Source organism: Cydia strobilella, chromosome 26 (assembly GCF_947568885.1).
Source record: "Cydia strobilella chromosome 26, ilCydStro3.1, whole genome shotgun sequence".
NCBI classification, from domain to species: Eukaryota; Metazoa; Arthropoda; class Insecta; order Lepidoptera; family Tortricidae; genus Cydia; species Cydia strobilella.
In genome coordinates this window covers 5,649,136-5,673,998 of record NC_086066.1, presented here as the reverse complement: position 1 = coordinate 5,673,998, position 24,863 = coordinate 5,649,136, and the positions used below count along the sequence as shown (strand labels likewise).

The window sequence follows — 24,863 nt, the reverse complement described above, 5'->3', positions numbered from 1 at the left end:
TGATAGCACAGAATAAGTAATAGTATTATCATACAGAACGGCCACGCACCGCCCCGCCCCGACTCGAATGCCCTCGCCCCGAGACACCAGATTGACGGCCGTTTGCCGGCCGCTCAGTACCATTTTTAAGCAACTTACTCACACTATGACGCATGCCGCGTACCGTTCACACATAGAAACGTAAGTGATTTTTGATGTATAGCGTGTCCGCCCTGTGATGATAGTGACAACGCAGATGGCAAAGTATTGGCAAGATAAAATTAAATTGTAATCCATTTTATCTTTCACATGAGAAAGAAAACGCACATATGGTGGTGGATGGTTGGCGCGCTTCTTCGCGCGAGGCCCTTGCCGAAGTGCCGCCGGCCGTGCGCCGCCAGCGTGTACGGCGAGCTGAACCGCGCGCCGCATGTGGGGCAGGGGAACTTCTTGTTTATGTGTTTTCTGGCAAAAACATACATAAAAGTTGTCAGTAACGCAGCGTACTACGTAGGCGAACAACACGCGAACGCGAAGCTGCGCGGCGCGGGGTGAACCGATCCTTTGATACCTATAGAAGTGTCCTACGTGGGCGATCTAGTTGCGAACGCGAACGCCTTGGCCCCGCCGCGCCGCACCGCGCCGCTTCACTCCGCGTTCGCGGGTGTTCACCTACGTAAGACGCAGCGTAAACTCAACCACATAAATGCCACCAATACAATAGTGTAAAAAAAAACTATTGTCGCTAAATAAGTAGATATCGAATAAAGATTTCCATCCCTATAGTTCATAATTCCAAGGAGGTTCCAATTCGTCGGGATTTTATTTATTTCTCAATGGCCGACAAGAAAGAGAAAAGAAAAACCGATATTAATAGTATGTATGTATGTATGTATGTAAGTAAACACTTTATTGTACATAAGACAGATTTATTGTAATAGTAATTGGTTTTGCAAGAATAGAATAGAATTTCTTTATTTGCCAGAATACGTATGGTACAAGATGACAACAGAAAAGGTTCTACATGAAAAGGTTTTACATGTATCAGTCTTCAGTCGAGGACACAAAGCAGGAGGGGGCAAAGTCGTTGTTTAATCCCATTACAAGTTGGCGGGGTGAAAATAATGTATTTTTCTGTTTGAAGATTTGTTTCAAGTTGAAGAAGAGAGTTGTCATGAAAATGGAATCCTGGATAAGTCGAGGGAAACTTTCAAACATTATAGGCTCGTTATTTCTATTCATTATAATTTTCTAGCTTTTGCCCGCGAGCAGCTAAAGTAAAAAGTAAGTATGGCGCCTGGAAAAATTCTCATAGCAATCATTCAATTTGAGCATATTATGCACACAAATTAGCAGGCACTTCATTAATTATCTCAATTCCACCCCGCGTTTTACTTTCTTAAGAGATGATTTTCGGGATAAAAACTATCCTATGTCCTTCTCAGGGACTCAACCTATCTCTATGCCAAATTTCATCTAAATCTATTCAGCGGTTTAAGCGTGAAGAGGGAACACACAGACAGAAAGACAGACAGCCAGACTTTCGCATTTATAATATTAGTATGGATTGTAATTCCTCTCGGTAAGCGGCATTTTGTAAAGTGGAACTGCAGACCAGGATTCTATTTTTTCTGTTAAATATATCTACGCATAACATAACTTAGACGTTTGGCGTCAATGTAAGATTCTGCGCCACGCATTTACAATGGTGCAATCGCCATTTCAATATCTCATTAAATCGTGAATACCAATATAATGCTCGTGGCTGTTGATGTTGTAATATGGTATTGTTTCGACACGCGCTGCAAGTATGTAAGTATGGTTTAATCATAAAAATAACAAGATATTCTTTTCTGAGCGTTTTTTCAATGAAAATTGTGAATAGTTTGGATCTTGCACGGATGTAGGTATACCTAAAGCGGATAGTAAAGTTACTTTTTCGCCAATCTAAATCGAACTGAGAATAAGGAGCGATCATAGGAGATAGATGAAGTGGTCGGAAGAACATGAAAACCCAAGAACTGTGTCTCGATTACAATTAATCGCTTAAATTACCATATTGACATATTATTTTCTTGATCGATTGAAATATTGTAAAATGAAATTGTTAATGCCAGAATCAAGAGGAGATGCGATTCTGTAAGGTAATAAGTAAGGGAGATTTTCTAAGAACAAATTAAATTACTTTCTTATGAAAATATTTTTCTATTTGTGTAGTCACACTACTATTTAAAATATAAACGAAATGGAGGTGTAGGCCTTGGTCATGTTTTCCTTTGTATATGATATTTATTTCGTTTAAAGGGTATTTTGTTAATCTTAGGCCCAATTAACGTAACTATGTAACTATGGAGTTGGTATGTATCGCGTGACATCATATTCTGATTAAAAAAAAATTGAAAGCGCAACAAGATTTTACAACTCGCTTTTTCTGTGTATTTTCGTAAAACAGACTTCAAGACTGCTGTAAAACAATTTACTCTATAGGACATCTTTTATACAATTAATATTATTATAATTAATATAATAGGTTGACTAATTCAAATCCGCAGCGTGGGCTTCGTCAGGTGGGTAAAACCATAAATCAGCAACAGGCGTCGTCATCACACACAAAGTTCATCTGTCATTATCATTAGTCATCATTAGTATATTCATGTGTTGACCTATCTTTTATGTATCTGTGAATATATTTAATAGATTATTTATTACAGGCACAATAGCATGTGTTTCTATTGCAATAGATGGCCATCTGATACTGGCAGTAAACGTGGAAGATTTCAGAAATCTAGCCAACAAGTTCTTATCAAAAGACCTAGCAGATAGATTGACTAATCTTGTATCTAAAATCTCTCTAGGGGAAAATCAACAACGAGTTGAAAATATACTGCCAGATAAAGAGAAACCTATAAAGGAGGCTGCAAGAACTAATCAATATGCAACTGACACAACTGAAGGCGACTATAAACGTAAAAGATTCCATATTGTTAAACATTCTGACAGTAAAGAATTATCTAGGCAAGTGATTTATAATACCCCACCAGGACTAGTATACGTTAGAGATGAGATAGAGGATTTATTACAGAATATTAATGAAGGGAATTCAGATAATGATAACGGGAGAAAAGAAGTTTATCATCCAGAAAGGTTAGATGAGAGAGATTATAATATAGTTTCAAAAGAAGCTGCTAGACCATTGAACCTGATTAACTTGTCAAGAGACACACATGATAAAATTGATTACACAGAGACCAAACTTGGCGAATGGAAATACAACCACGATATATCTACAAAACCACCTGAGATCAAAAATATCAAAACAGGAAATGCAAACAAGGATATAAATGACGAAGGTAGCACAGATTATGAAGAACCTAAAATGCATGAGTTAAATGTGCAATATGTGGACGAAACTCGATTGTTAGGACGTAAGTATATGATCAAAAATTTCAATCTAGATTTTGTAAATAAATTAAAACACGGCCTTTTTTTTCTAGGCCACAAAAAGAAATACAATAACGATGTAAAAGTTAAGGATAATCAAGCAGATAAAGAAGACACATTTAATCAACACATTGTATATACAAACCCAAAAGACAGCATCTTTAGGAAACCTCACAATGAACCAATAGATAATATTCGTATGCCTAAAAAACAACTATTGGTACCTCAAACTAAAATTAGTACAAATAAAGATGACAGTCATACATTTGAAGAGCACATGTTGGGAAAGAAAAATAAAATTAACCACGAAAATACTGCTCTAAAACAAGATGAAGCGACTATATCGCAGAATATTAAAGAAGTTAAAAAAGATCCTACCAAATCAAAGATGTCCTTAAATGATTTCCTCAACGACAGTCCAGAAGTAAAACAACATAAGTCAAAAGAGAAAAAAACTCATCAAATACCACCTCCAATGCAACCAATAGAAAACAACGCCATGTACGAAGAATATGCACTAAGCTCTCAAATTAAAAATAATAACAAAAAAGGAGTCAATCGTCAGTCAGTGGAGGACGATAAAGTAAAACACAATCGGGAAACGAAAAAATTACAAAATGAAGACGACGATAAAAATGTAGATGATCAGGCCGACAGTAATGAATATGCAATATTAAGGAATAAGAAAAAGTATCTAAATTTTAAGGTTCCACAAAATAGCGAAGAAAATTCTAAAAAGGTGCCACCGAAGCAGCTTTCTACCCATCGTCTCCTTCATTATGACGAAGATAAATTTGAAAGCGATAAATCAAAACTAGAGGTGTCGACAATAAAATCCAAAAAAGTTAAACAACCATTACATGAACGTTATGTAACGTCTACTGAGGAAACGACGGAGAAAAGTAAGGAAGGGAATGCAGATATCGGTAAAAAGAAACTTCACATATCGAAAGAAGAAAATGACACGTATGAAAAATTCGAATTGGGGTCAGAAAATAAAAAGAACGACAAACGAAAACCTAAACAACAAGCTGAGGTCAGTGATGAGATTAAAAATAAACTTGATAAAGATGACGAACAGCATATACAAGACAAACACAATAACAGCTATAAAGCACCGTTACCGGTACTTTTAAGAAACAAAAAACGTTTCAAAGATTCGGAATATTGTAAACAGAATCCAAATAGTAGAATATGTAGAGAAGAAGAGTTAACAACGAAGATTGCATTAAAAGAGTCAGCTGAAATTTCATGGCCACATTCAGTAAAAGGGGAAAAAGAGAGCTTTATAGACCAAGTCCTTTCATCCAAAATCAAATATCACCAAGTAAACAAATCTGATAATTACGATTTAATTAACGGGGCAAAACAGAAAAACACTTACAAAAGGAGACCTCAGAAGAAAATAGAAGAAAATGATATGTACGATAAATATGAACTTGGTCGCGAAACAGAGAATGATGACGATAGAAAAGTCAGAAAACATAAAGAGAATCGTGATATAAAAACAATGGATGGTAAAAATAAATTGAATGATCAAGGTCGTAATAAACCCAAGTCTGAAAATAGTGAAGAAATGCCAATAAAGAGTAAAAGGAAACCTCGGAAGAAAATAGAAAATAACGATATGTATGATACACATGAACTTGGTCGCGAAATAGATAACGATGACAAAGGAAAAAGAAAACAGAAACATAATCGTGATGATATAAAAACAACGGATGATAAGAATAAATACAATTATCAAGGTCGTAATAAAGACAAGCCTGCGAATAGTAAAGAAAAGAGGATAAGAAAACCTCAAAAGATAAAAGAAGAAAACAATATGTATGAAACATATGAACTTGGTCTCGAAACAGATAATGATGACAAAATAAACAGAAAAAAGAAAGAGAATCGGGATGATATAAAAATAATACATGATCAGAATAAATTCAATTATCAGGGTGGTAACAAAGACAACTCCGCGAATAACGAAGAAACGTCAATAAAGCGGATGAGAAAACCTCAAAAGATAATAAAAGAAAACGATATATATGATAAATATGGACTTGATCGCGAAACAGATGATAATGACAAAATAAACAGAAAAGAGAAAGATAATCTTGATGATATAAAAACAATGGATGATAAGAATAAAATCAATTATCAAGGTCGTTATAAACACAAGTCCGCGAATAATGAAGTAATGCCAATAAAAAGTAAGAAAAGATACAAAAATGTTGAAGATACAACTACAACTGAACATAACGAAATTAAGAAAAAAGTAAAACCAGAATCGATAAAAGCAAAAGCAGAAAGCTTGCTAGATTCTGAAGAACCAAAAGGGAATGGCAGACCGACAAAGAAATTTACAATGAAAGGTACGGTAGTGCCAAAGAGGGATTTCTATAAATTAAGCAGTCCTAATTATTACAAAGACTTACCTCGAGTTGTAGAAAAGTACGATTTTGAGGAGTCTATACCTGAGCAAGATAGAGTAAGGGATAAAGTGGGATATTTGAAAAGGGAACCATCAAGGGTTAATAAGAAAATTAAGTTACCGAAGTACGAAAAAACGTAAATCTCTTTACTATTTATTATTTTATTTTCTAATAAAACTAAAGTTATTGTTAATGTTGTTTGTATTTATAAAAAATTAATTAATGTTGATCAAGGTGGCGCTTGAATCCATCTTAAATGTGCATCTGGATGAAGCGCAGTGGTGTCAGGCTGCTCTCCCTGTCCGTCACGGTGGGTTGGGAATACGTCGCTGTAGAGAGGTCGGGGTGGTGGCGTTTCTTGCCTCGGCTCACGGTACTTTGGGTCTTGTCACTCGGATTTTGTCTAACAATGGTGATATTACCCAGGTACCGTTTGTAGCGGAGGCACTAAACAAATGGACCACTTTCTGCGGTGGCGATGAGCGGCCGGATAATCCCATCGTTCAGCGGGGGTGGGACGATATATTGTGCAGAAGGACCATGGCGAATATGTTAGGGGAGGCGGTAGGATCTGACTTGGCGCGCCTCAAAGCCGCTTCGAGGGTTGAGTCGGGGGCGTGGCTACACGCATTGCCTTCCCCCTCGCTAGGCACACTTTTAGATAATGATTCCTTAAGAATCGCGGTTGCCTTGCGTTTGGGGTGTAAGGTGTGCGAAGCACATCGGTGCATTTGTGGGGTCATGGTTGAAGAAGACGGTCACCATGGCCTTAGCTGCATGAAGTGCGCGGGTCGTTTTTCCAGGCATTATGCCATCAATGATGTCATCCGCAGGGCTTTGGTGTCGGCCAATATTCCTTGCGTTTTGGAGCCTCCAGGGTTGTGCCGCACGGATGGCAAGAGGCCTGATGGTCTGACATTGGTTCCATGGCAGAGGGGACGATGCCTCTTGTGGGATGCAACGTGCGTGAGTACATTTGCGCCGTCCCACTTGAGTCTCACCGTCAGGTCTGCTGGTACTGCCGCGGAGTATGCCGCCAAAATGAAGCATGCCAAGTACTCTGCCCTGGAACCAACGTACGACTTTGTGCCGGTTGCAGTCGAGACTGCGGGACCTTGGGCTGTGGAGGCTAGGGACTTTGTGAGGGATTTGGGTCGGCGGCTGAGGGACAGGGGGTGCGACCCTCGGTCCGGATCGTACCTGGTCCAACAGATCTCGTTGGCCATTCAGCGCGGTAACGCTGCCAGCGTAATGGGGACATTTGAACCAGGTGCGATTCGTGACGGTTATTTTATTTAAAAAAAAAAGTGACGAAGCCTGTTGCGGATATCATCATTGGTATTTTTGGGACGAAGCATGTTGCTGATTTGCATTTGTAGCCACCTGACGAAGCCTGCGTTGCGGATTTTTTACATGTAACTAAATATTATTATTTTTTAAGATTTTCTTTATAAATAAAATTATTATTATTAAAAAAAAAAAAAATTAATGTTGTGTTTATTTTATTTTTATTTTTGACATATTGTATTATTTTGACATTTTGTATAATTGTAAATGAAATTATTTAATTGTAAATTATTTGTAAATATTGCATGTTTTGTTTAATAATGTAAACATTCAAACACAATGTATTATTGTATATGAATAAATGAAATGAAATAGCGTTATGTCAATACAGAAAATTATATGGAAAAAGTTTTTTATTACTGATTGTAGACAAATAATAACGTGCGATACAGTCACATAACTAAATCAAACTAAATTGGAAAACATCAATAAAAATAACAAATCTAAATGTAACTCGGTAGGTATCAGTTAGATGAAAATACCATTCGAATAAAATGCTTATATGCGTTATATTATTTTCGTGTATTACTCTAGTATTTTGTTCAGTGCCAATAGTATTTAAAATACCGGTAGACGTACATCCAGACGACCCGGTAAATCAGTATATATACACAAATAAAGGCTTAAAACCCCTGTCATGGAAAAATATAAAACAATACAAGGAAATACCAGAGAAATTTACCATGGAACCGACTAAAAGCATATATTTTGATATGAATCATGATGAAGCAAAAAACAGAATGTATTCTGGGACCTTTGAAGGGTATTCGGGAAGAAAAAGAATGCTTAAATAAATGAGTATAATAATTAGTATTTGCACCATTATTACACTTGTGGCACATCACAATACTGGCTGCTCACAACCCGTCTACGTTGCTACGTCAACGTGTCAATGTCATTCCTACACAACTAAAATTTTCCTTCTATCATACGGAAGCCTAAATCTTATTTGTGAATCCAATTGTAATTAGCCATTGTAAATATTCTCTCATTATATATATTCATCGCACTCCGCGTATCATTTAATATAAAAATAGTGCTCAAGGCAAAGGCACTAAATTGGTGACCCGCGACTTTCAAAATGACCGACAACTTCGAAGACTCCGTTTGCGAGAAAATAGAGGCCGAACAATCCAGCGCAGCGGTAGATCGTTTGACCATGAGATTACCACCATTTTGGGCAGAAGATGCGGAAGTTTGGTTCGCCCAGGTCGAGGCGCAGTTCGCTGTTTGGGGCGTGAAAGCGGATTCTACGAAATATTTCCAAGTGATCAGAGAGCTAGATCCCAAAACGGCTCGCGAAGTACGGGATATCATAACGAAGCCCCCAGAAACAGACAAATATGAAAAATTAAAAAAACAATTGATCGATCGACTGTCAACGTCGCAAGAAAACAAAAGACGTCAGTTGCTGCAATTTGAAGAACTTGGAGACAGAAAACCAAGCCAATTCCTTCGTCACCTTCGAGGATTAGCTGGCGATAGTGTCACTGACGATTTTCTCCGAAGTTTGTGGTCGACTCGCCTACCTACTCAAGTGCAAGCGATCATCGCGTCTCAGAAGACGGCTTCTTTAGACGACATCGCAATCCTTGCAGACCAGATCTTAGACGTGACACCTGGTTCTTCTTTTAAGCAGGTTGCAAGCATGAGTTCGTTTGAAGACATGTTCAAGAAGATGGAGCAATCTATAACGGCGCGCATCCAGAGCGAAATGACTCAACAGATTGCTCAGCTAAGCACCGGTAGCAGCAGCGGTCAGCGACGCTCGCTTTTTAATAAGAACAGGTCGCGCAGTCGCAGCAGATCCAAGTCACACGGTCGGTATCGAGCTGTCAAATCAGGTATGTGCTGGTATCATAGTCACTTTAATACCAACGCACGGAATTGCATTCCGCCGTGCAACTTTAAAGCGGAAAACTAGTAAGACAGTCTACCGTGGCGGCTGCTGACTGTCCTACTACAACCAGCCGCCTATTCATCACGGACAGAGTAACTAAAATTCAATACCTCATTGATACCGGATCTGACCTGTGCGTTCTGCCACGAAATTTTATGCCTAAATGCAAGTCGCCTGACAACTACTCGCTTACTGCCGCTAATGGTTCGCTCATATATACGTACGGCATAATCAAGCAAAAGTTAGACATAGGATTACGCAGAGACTTTATTTGGAACTTTGTCGTAGCAAATGTAAATAAACCTATAATCGGCGCTGATTTTCTTGCACATTATGGTATTATTATCGATTGCAGAAATAGAAGACTAATTGACAGCTTAACAACTTTGTCGACTACGGGACAGCTTAAGCACTGCAACCAACCCAGCGTTAAGGCAATTTCGGGTGACAGTGAGTACCACCGCTTGCTAGCAGAGTATTCCAGCTTAACGAAACCATCTGGACTGCCGCGAGAGGTAAAGCATTCCACTGTTCACTACATCCGAACTACTCCAGGTCCTCCTACCTTCTGTAGACCACGCCGTTTAGCTCCAGACCGCCTGAAGATCGCCAAGGAGCAGTTTGAAGAGATGCTTCGTGACGGTGTAGCACAACGCTCTAATTCACCGTGGGCGTCGGCGCTACATATGGTGCCAAAAAAAGGCAACGGTTGGCGGCCGTGCGGGGATTACCGCGCGCTGAACGCACGCACTATCCCCGACAGATACCCTGTTCGCCACATAGAGGACTACGCACATCGACTCGCTGGTAGTAAAATCTTTTCAAAAATCGATTTAGTTAAAGCTTACAATCAAATTCCCGTTTACAAAGATGATATCTGCAAAACCTCAATTACAACACCATTTGGAATGTTCTCCTTTCCATTCATGCCATTTGGACTCCGAAATGCTGCCCAAACCTTTCAACGGTTCCTAGATGAGGTGCTCAGAGATTTGGACTTCGTGTACTCCTACATCGATGACGTGCTCATCTATTCTAAAGATGCCGAGCAGCACTTAGATCATCTACGGCAAGTGTTCGATAGGTTCCATGAGTACGGTATGCTCATCAATGAATCCAAATGTTCTTTTGGTCAGAAAGAAGTCACATTCCTAGGATTTACTGTCTCTGAAGAAGGCACATGTCCCATCGACGAGAAGGTAAAGATTATGCAGGAGTTTCCTCCCCCAAAGACCGTCGGTGGCTTACGCAGGTTTCTCGGCATGCTGAATTTTTATAGAAGATTCGTTCCTCACGCTGCCGAACACCAAGCCCCTCTTCACGACATGCTAACTGGACCTAAACTGAAAAGTTCGTCTCCACTAACTTGGACAGATCAACAGTTAGAGGCTTTTCAGAACTGTAAGTCTAGTCTTACAAAATCTACATTACTGGTTCATCCCGTTATGGACGCTGAACTCGCTCTAGTAACTGATGCTTCAAGCACGGCTTTGGCCGGCGTATTACAACAATTTGTACGAGGAGAGTGGCAACCACTTGCTTTCTTCTCAAAGAAGATGACACGGCAACAGACGCAATACAGCGCGTACGATCGGGAGTTACTCGCTATATATGAAAGTGTCAAACATTTCCGCTACATGGTCGAAGGCAGACATTTTGTCATTTATACAGATCATAAGCCTATCACCTTCGCCTTTCAGCAAAAAGACAGGAAATGTTCCCCGAGACAATTCAATTATCTTGATTTTATTTCGCAGTTCACAAGCGACATCAGACATATCTCCGGGAAAGACAACATCACCGCTGACACGCTCTCCCGTATCGAGACCATTGCCGTGCCACCAGACTTCGAAGCCATCGCGCAAGCTCAGCAGGAAGACCCAGAACTACAAGAGCTTCTTGTCAATCGATCTTCGTCTCTGAAGCTTGAGAAAGTACCCGTACCAGGTACCAATGTTTATTTATATTGTGACACGTCTCAAGCAAAGCCACGTCCGTTTATCGTCAAGCAGCATCGACAGAAGATATTTAACACCATCCATGGCATGAGTCATCCAGGTACGAGATCCACAATCAAACTTGTAACTCAGAGATTCGTGTGGCCATCTGTACGCAAAGATTGCGGTACCTGGGTACGTGCATGCGAATCGTGTCAACGTGCTAAAGTGCAACGTCATACCTCTTCTCCTCTTGGAAATTTCAAATTACCAGAAGAAAGGTTTAGTCATGTCCACATTGATCTGGTCGGCCCATTGCCACATTCATCAGGATTCCGTTACCTTTTCACAGCCATAGACAGGTACACACGGTGGCCCGAGGCAAAGCCACTGTCTGATATCACGGCTGAATCGGTAGCCCATGTATTCTACGACACTTGGATATCGCGATTTGGTTGTCCTCAAACCGTAACTACTGACCAAGGACGTCAATTTACCTCACGTATGTTTAAGGTCTTGACAGAGCTTTGTGGTGCACAGCTGCGTCACACGACGGCTTATCATCCACAAGCCAATTCGATGGTCGAGCGTCTGCACCGCTCCCTGAAGGCAGCCATCATGGCCCACAACAGCACGAGGTGGACTGAGGTGTTGCCGATCGTCCTACTCGGCATAAGAAGTGCGTGGAAGGAAGACATCAAATGCTCAGCTGCAGAGATGGTGTATGGTGAGCCTTTACGCATCCCGGGTGAGTTCTTTCATTCTCATAACTCTAACACCCTGCAGCCTGATGATTTTGTCACTCAGTTGAAACGCCAGATGTCTCACCTCAGACCTATCCCCGCATCAAGGCACGGAAACAAATCAGTCTTTGTTCATAAGGACCTAAGTTCATGCAGCCATGTTTTCCTTAGACAGGATGCACTGCGTGGATCACTAGAACCGCCATACACAGGCCCATATCGCGTGCTACGTAGAACGGACAAGACCGTCACATTGGACTTACTACGAGGACCAGTGACAGTCTCCATTGACCGTATCAAACCAGCCTACATGCAGAATGACACAGCTTCACCTACAGGCACAAATGCTAGGCCTACTCAAGCTGTTGTCCCGGTGAGAACCACTCGGTCTGGCCGGAAAGTAACCTTTCCTTCTCATTTTCAGGCAGGACTCTGATTCTCCCAGGGGGGTCCTGTGGCACATCACAATACTGGCTGCTCACAACCCGTCTACGTTGCTACGTCAACGTGTCAATGTCATTCCTACACAACTAAAATTTTCCTTCTATCATACGGAAGCCTAAATCTTATTTGTGAATCCAATTGTAATTAGCCATTGTAAATATTCTCTCATTATATATATTCATCGCACTCCGCGTATCATTTAATATAAAAATAGTGCTCAAGGCAAAGGCACTAAACACTTTTATTTAGCTTGACCCGTTCATTAGGGTTCCGTTCCTAAAGGGTAAAAACGGGACCCTATTACTAAGACTCCGCTGTCCGTCTGTCTGTCACCAGGCTGTATCTCATGAACCGTGATAGCTAGACAGTTGAATTTTTCACAGATGATGTATTTCTGTTGCCGCTATAACAAAAAATACTAAAAACAGAATAATATAAATATTTAAATGGGGCTCCCATACAAGAAACGTGATTTTTTTGCTGTTTTTTCCGTAATGGTACGGAACCCTTCGTGGGCGAGTCCGACTCGCACTTGGCCGGTTTTTATTCTAAACTATCACTACACACTACACCTTATAAAACAAATCTGTTTGTGTGTATGTATGTTCGCGAAAAACTCGAAAACTACTAAACGGATTTTTATGCGGTTTTCACCTATCAATAGAGTGGTTCTTGAGGAAGGTTTAGGTGTATAATTTGTTAAGGTTTTGTGTAACCCGTGCGATGCCAAGCGGGTCGCTAGTCTTTGTATATATGTATGGAGTGAGCACTCTATGTCTTCTTAATTCTCTTTGATACTACCAAAGATAGATATAACTCCGTAATAGATGGATACAGTCTAAGGAAAAAACGTGCCTCGAAAATCAAGAAAATTTGATTCTCGTTCAGAGGGCGCTACTAGTTTTGGCCTACAGTCGTATTGATGGCGTTGACGGTTTCGTTTGTTATTTAACAATTTTAACGCATATCAGTGAAAGAACATGGGTCAAAATCATAAAAATAATTAATGCAAATAAAAAAAATCATTTATCTATATTTAAATACATTCTATCGTATTTTTATAAATCTTCATTTTTAATTTTAAAGTGTGTCGACAGATGGCAGTGAATTTACTGGGGTTACAAAATTTACTATGACAGTACCGCTCTAGTATAAGTTACTCTATGATACTACTCATTTAGGAGACAACATATGTGGTATTTCCTATAAAAAGGGTACCTTAATGTCGATGGCGCTTACGCCATTATAAACGATGCTCCAATATAAATACAATGCCGCGCGACGCTGTGCGGCGTAAGCGCCATCGGCAATAAGGTCCCTTTTCATAGAAAACGCCCCATATAATGTATGTATGTATATTTATTTTAATATTTAGATGTAACCCACAAATAAGTGTATCCCAAAATAGTCTTTTGACAGTAACTTGTTTTAAAAGGACTCCCTAAAGGTTGTTGAAATCAGGGTAAGAGTTGATGTTTATTTTTTATCATGCCTCGAAACCCGTTTTCCATACAAACATATTCCCCATTTTCCTCCCTGGATATTAACATTATTGAGAATATTTTTATATGTATTTTAATTATAACTATGCCCGACCTTTTGATTTTTTCGATTCTGTAATTATTATAAGTTGTTAGGAGCGAAAATCAGATTTCAAACAATTTTTAAAAGCCCCTAACTCTTATAATAAAGTAAAAATCGTAAAAAAATCAAACAATCGGACATAGTTATGATTAAAATACATGAAATTGTGTAAAAATAAGTTCCGTAATGTCTTTTTTATGAAGCAGAAACGTATGCGAGCGTTACTCCAAAAATAAAATACACCTCCGGCAGGACTCGACCCTGCGACCATTGGAACAACCATAGACATAGTATAGTAGTTATAGACGTGAAACCGAGCGACCAGGGGTAAGAGAAAGACATATTCATGTATTGACAGGTTAATGTATGGCAGCATAATCCTTTTTCTCTTTCACTCTTGTAAATTTCGGTATTTCGCCATCGCCTCCTACCTATGCTGCCATAACCCGGCCATGAAAAAAAACCCGGTCGGTGATAAGGACAAAGCATGGCACTATTTTCTCTTTCCTCTTATAGGAATCGTAATAAGACTATCTCTTTCTATCAAAGAGTGTCATGCCCTTGTCTTAATTACTTACATCATATGCATCCGTACGGCCGCTTGGTTCTTATAAGTCTTGCCGCACACATGACAGGAGCATATTTTTTTGCTGGTTTTTGAGAGATGGAAGCGCTTGATGTGCTGTTGTAGGCTGTTACCATCGCTGAAATAAATAAATAAATTGAGTCAAATCTTACACAGATCAAATTAGCCTTAAGCCAAAGATAGATATAACTCCGTAATAGATGGATACAGTCTAAGTAAAAACGTGCCTCGAAAATCAAGATTTGATTCTCAATCAGATGGCGCCACTACCTTTGGCCTACTCTCGAATAGACGGCATTGACGGTTTCGTTTGTTATTTAACAATTTTCAAAATAATATGAATATAATTAATGCAAATAAAAAAATCATTTATTCATATATATATTTTTTGATATTTTTATTTTTAATCGTGTGGCAGTAAATTTACTGCCTGGTGCAGACAGACGGATAGAGTCTTAGTAATAGGGTCCCGTTCCTACCTTTTGGGCACGGAACCCCCTAAAAATTGGTTTTCAACACACTTGCTCAAAACGACGTTTTTATTCCACCGATTTTTGGATCATAATCCTAGATATTAAACACGCGTGCTCTTTCAGTGTACTATTCCACTCGTGCTTTTTCATTATATTATCCGACTGAGTTAAGAAGCTAACTGATTGCTAATAATATGCATGGAAAGGGAGCCTTCTTTAATTGGTCGGACTGGCGGGCACCGGCGCGCTCCTCGCGCCTGCGCGGCGCGCGGCCCGCGGCCGGGGCGAGGGCCGGCCGGCAGTACGAGTATGACAGATGCAACACACAATAATAACTGTTTCAACTATTAAAATTTGATTAATATGAGTTTCTTTTTTTTCTCGCAAGTGTGTTGAAAAACGTCGTATGAAACGCGTGTGCATTGGTCATTACACACATCGGCTTTCTTATTGCGCGCTCGTTTACAGCTCGCACGCACAATATCGCCTCGTGTGTAATGGCCAACTTAGCACACTTGTATCATAATGTACTATTACACAACTATTATACTCACGTAAAAGCCTTAGAACACAAATGGCATATAACTTGATTGTTGTTGATACATTTAGCTCTATGCGCGTTGCGTCGCCGCGCGCCGACGGTCGCGCCGCACCGTGCGCACACGCCGCGCTCGCGGTGCGTCTGCGTGTGCGCGCGCAGCACGGCAGAAGATGCGAAGCGGAGGAAACAGATAGGGCAGAGGTGCTCGCCGTTTGACTGGGGACAATAGGATTTCATTTCATTTATTGATTGTAAAGTCATGTACATACATTTTATAATTTAGGTGTTACATCAATTCTGAAAGTCAGTCCATGACGTCCTGTGAGGACATACAACAATATATTAGACCGTAATCTAGGCTAAACATTATAAAATAAAATTAATTAATAATCATGCGAACTAACAAATCTACAGTCTCCTAAATTAGTAATGCATTAAAATATGTTACAATTTTTATATAAAAAAAAAAAAAAAGATGTCACTTAAATTACAAATTTTACACATTAGAAATTAAACGAATAAATAGTCAGTACATAATAATTAAAAATAAAGTAAGAATTATAAATTATCATTAAAAAAGTCACTAACTGAATAATAGCATTTATCTATTAATAATTTTTCTAATTTAGTTTTGAAGATCGCATTTTGAGGTTCTTGCTTAATCAAGTCTGGAATTTTATTAGTTATTAAAATACATTTGTAATGTGGACCATTTCTACATATTTGCAAGTTCGTTTCAGGTAGTTGCAATTTATTTCTGTACTGTGCTCTAGTTGTTTGCTTATCCTGTTTTAGTTCAAATAAATGAGGGTTTTCGCGAACAAAAAGAGCAGCTTGCAATATATAGATGCAGGGAAGTGTTAACAGTTTGTAACTAAGGATAGTTGACAATATTTTAATGGTATCAGTCAATCAGGTTTATTTTGAGGATCAAATGTCTGTATGGGATCCATTGTCTTAAAGCAATATAAAAGTCACAAATGATGGTCAAAGTCTGGCATCGCCACTTTACTGAGCAAACGGTCTAACACAAATGGCAACACATCTTGACGTCACTGTATCGCTTTGCTTAGAAGCCGTTCCGATGTATGGCAAACAAGCAAATTGTAAATTTTGTCGGTGAAATGTTACGTTTATGTATATTTTAACTATAAAACTCCCGTGAGACTCAAACATATTACATTATTTTAAACCGGGTCACTCACGTATTATTAAGTCGAATAGCTCGCCATGTTTCGGTCCAATTTACGAGGACCGTCTTCACGGAGACACGACACGTCTTCACTGGTCGAGGGCGCGGCGTGTACTGCGGGCCAAAGCCCGACTCGCCCGGCCGCTCACGACAGACGGCGTCGGCGGTGCCGGCGACGTCACCGTTGCTAGGATAGCTCTACCCTCCGTATTGCGTTTGTCAAATGTCGGATCGCACACAACACTCACTGAGTCACTTGCTAAAGGCCGGACCACACTGACCACCGACGCAGTACCCAAAACCGTTTTCCAACTAGGCGGCACCGACCAGCCACTGTCACGATTGAAATTCGGATAACGACTAATCTCAACAGCACGTGGATCGCGAGTTGGCTCACGTTAAGCGTGTCCTGGAAAATAACGGTTACAACTGGAGGCACAGTAATCGGATTGCGAATGCATCTGCGCGCCCACGACCGCCTGTGGTGGAAAGACAGCCTATGTACTTGCCTTACATTAGGGGTGTGACGGATAAGATCGGACACTTGTTACGCCGTAAATATAGCATCAAGACGATTTTCCGCCCGCACGCGCAGCTTAGACAGTGGACGCGTTCGCCAAAGGACAAGGAGCCCTTAAATGTTCCTGGGGTGTACAGGATTCCGTGCTCCTGTGGGAAGTATTATATTGGTGAGACCGGCCGGAACATTTCGACGAGACTGTCTGAGCACATACGCAGTATGAAAAACCGGGACGGCCAAAGCTCTGCAGTGACAGAACACGTACTGGATTCGGACGCGACGCACTATATTAGGTTTGATAGGGTAACCGTTCTGGCGCGAGAAAAGTTCTTCGTTCAACGGAAAATACGGGAAGCTATTGAGATTAGTCGTTATCCGAATTTCAATCGTGACAGTGGCTGGTCGGTGCCGCCTAGTTGGAAAACGGTTTTGGGTACTGCGTCGGTGGTCAGTGTGGTCCGGCCTTTAGCAAGTGACTCAGTGAGTGTTGTGTGCGATCCGACATTTGACAAACGCAATACGGAGGGTAGAGCTATCCTAGCAACGGTGACGTCGCCGGCACCGCCGACGCCGTCTGTCGTGAGCGGCCGGGCGAGTCGGGCGCCGGCCCGCAGTACACGCCGCGCCCTCGACCAGTGAAGACGTGTCGTGTCTCCGTGAAGACGGTCCTCGTAAATTGGACCGGAACATGTCGAGCTATTCGACTTAATAATACGTGAGTGACCCGGTTTAAAATAATCTTTTATGTATATTGTTGCTATACAATATTTTTCATTTTTTTCTTTTTTGAAAAAAAATTTTTTTTTTTTGGAAATTTTGAGGTCTTGTTTTTTTTTATTATTCCCATATATTTTTTTAAGTTTCCAATTTATTTTGATAAATTGCTCATTTTCCATCTATTTAACTTAGTTAAAAAATTCAACATGTGTCAACTACCCTATTTTAATGACATTAAGCGTAACAATCATGGACGAAGAATACAAGGACACCTGTGACTTCATGTAACGACGCTCCGAGCTCAAGTCGTGATTGTGTGCGTGCGTGCGTAAACACGAAAAATCGGTGTGTTCGGTAGACACATTTTTGTCTTTGCAGTGCATAGGACCATGGAAACAAAGTAAAAAATATTTTTTATTTGTGTTTTGTATTGTTTTGATTTAGTAGAGCAAGGCGTAAATGTGAAGTTTATCCCACGAGACGACAGAACCTATTATGCACAAAAAAAAAACGTATACTAACTAACTCACCTCTTCATGTCTCATCATATGAGCTTGATAGGTATCTATAAACAAAAACCCCAAAGCACAATTAAAGCATTTAAACTCTGCCTCCATATACTTGTCTTCTCGTCTCTTCGCTTCTAACTCCGCCTTCTGCTCTTCAGCGCTTAAAATAATTTTGTAAAAATCACTATTCTTATTCAATTCTTCCTTAGGTTTCATTTCTTCTGTAGCTTCATTTATGTTTTCCATCTTTATATCATTTTGCGTTTCTATATCTTGTTCGTAAACATTAAATTCTGTAACATCATCATCTGACTCAATATTTTCATCTTTTTCTTCCGCTATGTCTGTTTTATCTGTTCTATCTTCTAAAGATACATATTGGTTGGTGTTATCGTTTTCAAATGTGAAGTGGTATGATGTGTTTGTATGTTGTTGACATTCTTCTATGTCTGGGCATAGGATGACAGTTTCTATCTGGCTAGTTTGTAGATAGACTGTGCCTCTGTCACTGAAAAAGTTTTTAAGATTTTAATGATTTCCAAGTGATATTATAATTAGAATTTAATATTTGCAGGTGTGTGTCAATTAATATTTTTTATTTAAGCTTAGTAACAAATTACTTTTAAAATAAAATAAATTGATTTATTTCAGGCAAGCACCCATATAAAACAAAGTGATACACAAAGAATTACCTATAAAATATAAAAATGACACAAAAGTTTAAAAAGTAAAATAACTGTTAAAACAATAATTAAATTAAAATTTTAAAATTACAAAATATGAAATATGAAACTACTTCCGGTTCGCATCTTGATGCAGAGACAGCCAAAACCTACATATTGGACCTACCCAAACCTACTTTTATTTCCAAGACTACTTGTCCTGATGTCCTCATAATTATTTTCTTGAAAAAATGTCTGAACTGTACATTATTGCACTCTGTCATCAGTATTCTTTCTCATTCTGTTTTTTTATTTCAATATCGTCATTAGGCCAGGTGACGGTTGCCACCTTTTTTCTTTACACACATAGTATTTTTGTCAAAATATTGAAAAAATATAGTATTTACTGGGGAAAAAAAAAAGATGCCGATTTGAGGTGAATTAAAAATCCAATTCGCATACGATGTGATATCGGTGACATTTGTATAACCCTTTCTTGAGTTATGAAAATATAGTATTTTTCGTACTACATTATTTTTGTATAATATATAGTACAATTGACTAAAATATTGTATGATACTATATATTATAGTATGGGTGGCAACCCTAGGACCCACAGAGCTAGCCGCCTCGAAGGCTGCTTGTTCTGTGTGGACCCGCCTATTAAATTAAACAAAACATCTTAAGGCGTAGCCTTATTTGTCGTTCATAAGCGCATTGCAAAGATAGATATAACTCCGTAATAGATGGATACAGTCTAAGAAAAAAACGTGCCTCGAAAATCACGAAAATTTGATTCTCGATCACATGGCGCCACTAGTTTTGGCCTACACTCGTATAGAGGGCGTTGACTGTTTCGTTTGTTATTTATAATTTTAACGCATACCAGTGAAAGAACATGGGTCAAAATCATATAAAAATAATTAATGCAAATAAAAAAATCATTTATCCATATTTAAATACATTTTATCGTATTTTATAAATATTTATTTTTAGTTTTAAAGTGTGTCGACAGATGGCAGTGAATTTACTGGGGTTACAAAATTTACTATGACAGTACCGCTCTAGTATAAGTTACTCTATGCGCATTGTAATATGCCTACTTGAATAATAATAAACTATCTCTCTCTTTATAACTACTTAGTGGTAAAATCATATGATTCTTTTCTGTTGAAAAGCTTACCTACCTAATATAATTTACTCTTTGAGCTTACCTAAACAACACAGGATACTCCATACTCCTTCTCAAACATATTGACTTAAATAACCATAGCTTTCTTAGCAAATGACAGCATACATGGCACAGATGAGAGTCTAAACATAACTGGAATCACAAACAATATCATTTTAACAGCAAAGTAAACAGAGTAGAAGTTAAATTAATAAAAATCAATGTATATCAACGTACTTTCGTTCCAACCAATTCTTTGTATTTTTCCCGTGTTTCAACATTTGTATCACTGTGAACTGTGTTGTGACATATGAAGCAGAGAAAGCACGACATTTTCTGATGAGATTCAAAATCGTCAGCGTTAAAATTTTATTTCAATTTCGCAATTAAAATTAAACAAAACACAAGGAACAACACAAAAACACTACAACAGGCTGCATGCATATGACAGCTTGACATTGACAGCTGTCAGCGGACGTTGTTTGAGACATATTAAAAATCGCTCTGCATTCATTTAGTACTTTCGTTTGTTCTCCTACAATACTCGCTGTTCTCCACTTTTTTCTGCACACTTGGGCATTGAGGGCCCTCCACACGTGCGGGAAACGCGGCGCGAAGCCGTGAACGCGAGTGTGGAGTCTAGTTCGCTAATCAGCGATTGTATTTGTATTTGGTCAAATGCTGCGCAGCGTCACTATTTTGCAATATAGCCCGACGACAGGATGGATATACAAGAACTATACGAAGTAAATAAAATTTGAAACCTGAAAACCTTGGCTTTGAAATTTGCTGTTAAAATTATGATCATGCTAGTGACGTCAAGAAAAAAAAACATTATTTTGTTTATGTCAAACTCTAGAGCCTAATAAAAATGTCTGTGGAATTAGCACGTCAGTCGGGGAGAAGATACATTTTTGTGCCTTGAAGCATAAATCTCGATTAAATAATTAGTTACGACGTCGTAAAATAATCAGGGGCGCTGTTTAGACTTGAGACAGTTAAATGTGCGTGCCGTTGCAGACTGTATTTTGACAGCGTTTGTGTAATACGTCGAGGAACTGAACATCTTGAAGTCAACTCGAACTTGTGTGTTAAACGGTCGGTAGAACTGTTTAATTTGGTTTGAAGGACTAATAATTAGATGTTAGTGTCGTCTTATACATCTACCGCGTAATTATTCCCCTGTAATAATTCGTGATTTATCAGTCCTTTTATTTTTATCGAGTGACCTTTGGTGCATTGCTTTATTCAGTTTTCCAATGCCGGGATACGTTGCCGACGAATAATGTGATTTAAAAACGATTATTTTGATGAACATAGTCCAAGGCGACCCATACATCGACGGTGAGTAATTTTTTTTCTGTAACTTGATATAACTTTAAATCCAATTAGACACTGGTATGGCTGTTAGGTCACAGCTGCGTGTTATGTCAATATGTTATTACGTATATTGTAACATAATAAGAATTTTATTGGATAACAGCCGGTAAACATGTTTCTTTTATCTTTTACACACCTGCAGCTATTGTTATTTATACAGTGAGGCATGATAACATGTTTTGTTTTAAGTTTTGAGTTTATCATATTATACAAACATCTTGCCAGACTGCTTTTAATATTACATGAGATTGTTTTATAAATATTTATGAGGTTTTTATCAAGTCTGGATTGTAAACAGTATGTAATGTTTGTTTTTATAGTATCTTTAAAAAAATCACTTTGATGATGAATCCAATTTTTATTTTATTTTATTGGCCTATATTTGTGTCCCACTGCTGGGCAAAGGCCTCTCGTTTCCTCCACTCGACCCTGTCGTTTGCAGTTTCCAGCCATGTCTTATTAAAGAAGTCAATTAACTAGATGGATACTCTTTACCAAATTATCTGAAGTTTTTTTTAGTGTTTTTTCCTTTCGAAATAACCTGAAATACACCTTAGGGAAAACCTGCACAGACACAAATGGGTACAATGAAGGTGGAAGACTAATTAAAATCTGAAAATACAGTTAAGCCCGCTTTAGAAGATTCTGAAGAGACCTCACCCACACATCTCAAGCGTTAAGGCATCTTATTCCAAAATAAAGCAATATAATACAAGACTCTAAACTCTCGCATTTTGTACATATATGGGTGAACCAACTTAGCGCTGGTGGCCTAGCGGTAAGAGCGTGCAACTTTCAATCCGGAGGTCGCGGGTTCAAACCCCCGGCTCGTACGAATGAGTTTTTCTTAACTTATGTACGGAATATCATTTGATATTTATACCAGTCGCTTTTCAGTGAAGGAAAACATCGTGAGGAAACCGGACTAATCCTAACAAGGCGTAGTTTTCCCCTCTGGGTTGGAAGGTCAGATGGCAATCGCTTTCGTAAAAACTAGTGCCTACGCCAATTCTTAGGATTAGTTGTCAAGCGGACCCGAGGCTCCCATGAGCCGTGGCAAAATGCCGGGATAACGCGAGGAAGATGATGATGGGTGAACCAACTTACTCCCATTAGCTCGATTCCCTTTTCACCCTAAGATCAGGTTGAGACCGCTCAACCGATCTGCGCTGGAGCGAAAACTTAGGAGAACTCCAGCATAGCAAAACTGTCTCGTGTGATGCAATAGAGCCCAAGTCGGGTAAAACAAAAAGTGAATCAACTTTTAGAACACTGACGTTTTAGATTCCCTAGCGAAGAAAAATAGATTTTTCAAAAACCATGTTGATTTTTTTACTTTTTTGTTTACACGGGCATTATTAAATACATTAAAGTATTTAATTAACACATTAAAATTAACAACTTGATCAGGTAAAAGTTACATTTTGTACAGACTAAATTGCAGTAATTTTTTCATGAGGCAGTTATCTACTGCTATATTATCAAGACAATTCCAATGAGTCCATTTTTTCTAGTTTCTATGTCAATCTTCATCATCAGATCAACTTTGCAATATCACCAAAGCTACATAGGACTGTTAAATCTCTTGTCAGTTATAATACAGCAAGATAAATACAAGCTTGTAAAAATATCCTTGAATAGTAATTTTATCTTTATCTGTAGCCTAAGATAGAAACAATATGCCACTCTCATCTCAACTAAGATAAGCGGTTTCTGCTAAATCTTACAGTTTATCTCTTGGCTTTAAATTTGATTGATCACCGAGACATATATGTTAGGTGTTTATCACACTGGCACCACATCTAGCTAGTTGCGGTGGAAGTGTAGGACTGCCTTAGAAGGTAGGTATTGTCAGGATCAAATACATAGTAACGGCGAAATCGGCCAAATATATCGGAATACATCCTTATTTCTATAGTAACAAAGGTTTTTTTTAAGGATGGGGTTTCGTGAGGATGTCACCCCCGTAATGAGATATGTAGTAATAATGCAGTAGTGCAGTATTACCTACACCACTACATCAAAACAATTAACAAATGTGTGTGTGATCGAAACCGGATTTTTTTGCCGACACCGAAACTTCGGCTGGACACTACCGAAAATACCGGCCGCGCGCAGGTTCGGCAGTTTTCTGACCGAAACTGGACGTTTTTATTTTTATTTTTATGCCGTTACCTGCTGAAACCAGACCGTTCGGAGAAATTACCGTCTCTCCGCTCGCCGCAAGTTACCTAATGGGAAATGCACTTGCAAATTGAAGTCCGGTTGCAGTCAGTCTGTATCGGCCCTAATTTTTTTTTAAATTATGAAACAAGAAACAAACGGTCATTTACAAAGTGGCGTGGTAATTATACATTGCATTTTAAAGTTAGACCTACAGTTTCCTTAATTAAATATAAAGGTGCTACATTTTATAAATTTTTTACACGTTTTTTTTAATAAGGCTAGGTTCACACGACGTTAATTTTTCCCATATACTGTATAGGTACGGGATTTTATCGAATACCGTAGCACAGAATATATAATAGTACTAGGTACAGAAGACTCACTCCCTCACAAAACGCGATTACTACGCGAAGGCGGCGCAAGCGCGTGCAGGCGTCCGTTCCATAGCGGTGGGCGACAATTACTATGGCAAAACCTCAAAATTGAGGCGACGGCAAGTCCGTACTTGTAGCGACGCGACGAAATCGCGGAGTGAGACACGTCTGACCGTAGTGACAGCAAAATTTGTATGGCAACTTTTAAAATAGTTCACACGGCGTCTATGGAAAGCAGTGTAGGAGTGTGAACGATTTTGAAAGTTGCCATACAAATTTTGCTGTCACTACGGTATTCGATAAAATACCGTATACGGTATACGGGAAAAATTAACGCCGTGTAAACCTAGCCTAACTGGCGCGCACGTGTGCGACGAATTTTACCTACAAAGGCACCGGCGTGCGTATGCCCGCACCGTGCATCCGCACCAGCTACGGACGCCCTGATAAGCCAAGATCCCATAATAAAGAATCTTATCAATAATAATATGAAATGTGATAAAACAGTAATCAGTGAGCAATTTAATGTCCACAGACATTTATTGTTTTTGCATGTTTCTGATAAGATAGTTATTTTATTGTTCGGTTTAATAAACAAAACCTATTTTAAATTTTATATTAAAGGAAAAAATTTGGAGTATCGCTCGCAGACGTATCTGCATGTTAAAAAAATTGATTTTAAAACCTATTTTACTTATTACTTGTTCAAATTGATTGTTTAGAATGCTTATTATGACCAGGCTTCGGAGTTTTCATAGCACGGTAAGACTTAAG

At 39.0% G+C, this 24,863-nt stretch overlaps 2 protein-coding genes across 5 annotated transcripts in view; one reads left to right on the top strand and one right to left on the bottom strand.

Annotated features, from left to right (window-relative positions):
• Window positions 1–20,589, bottom strand: part of LOC134753280 (zinc finger and BTB domain-containing protein 41-like) — a 47,621-nt gene extending 27,032 nt beyond the window's left edge. The window contains exons 1-6 of one of the 2 annotated variants that reach the window (XM_063689126.1): window positions 20,407–20,589; window positions 20,213–20,322; window positions 18,358–18,844; window positions 15,412–15,614; window positions 14,377–14,502; window positions 307–444 (exon numbers count right to left, since the gene is read on the bottom strand). In XM_063689126.1, the coding sequence (XP_063545196.1) occupies window positions 307–444; window positions 14,377–14,502; window positions 15,412–15,614; window positions 18,358–18,844; window positions 20,213–20,322; window positions 20,407–20,502 (1,160 nt within the window). In that variant the 5' untranslated portion in view covers window positions 20,503–20,589. The remainder of the gene's footprint in view (window positions 1–306; window positions 445–14,376; window positions 14,503–15,411; window positions 15,615–18,357; window positions 18,845–20,212; window positions 20,323–20,406) is intronic. The other variant, XM_063689125.1, reaches the window with a different exon arrangement.
• Window positions 20,590–21,273: 684 nt separating this feature from the next.
• Window positions 21,274–24,863, top strand: part of LOC134753256 (oxysterol-binding protein-related protein 8) — a 63,645-nt gene continuing 60,055 nt past the window's right edge. For all 3 annotated transcript variants that reach the window (XM_063689083.1, XM_063689084.1, XM_063689086.1), the window contains exon 1: window positions 21,274–21,513. In XM_063689083.1, the coding sequence (XP_063545153.1) occupies window positions 21,480–21,513 (34 nt within the window). In that variant the 5' untranslated portion in view covers window positions 21,274–21,479. The remainder of the gene's footprint in view (window positions 21,514–24,863) is intronic.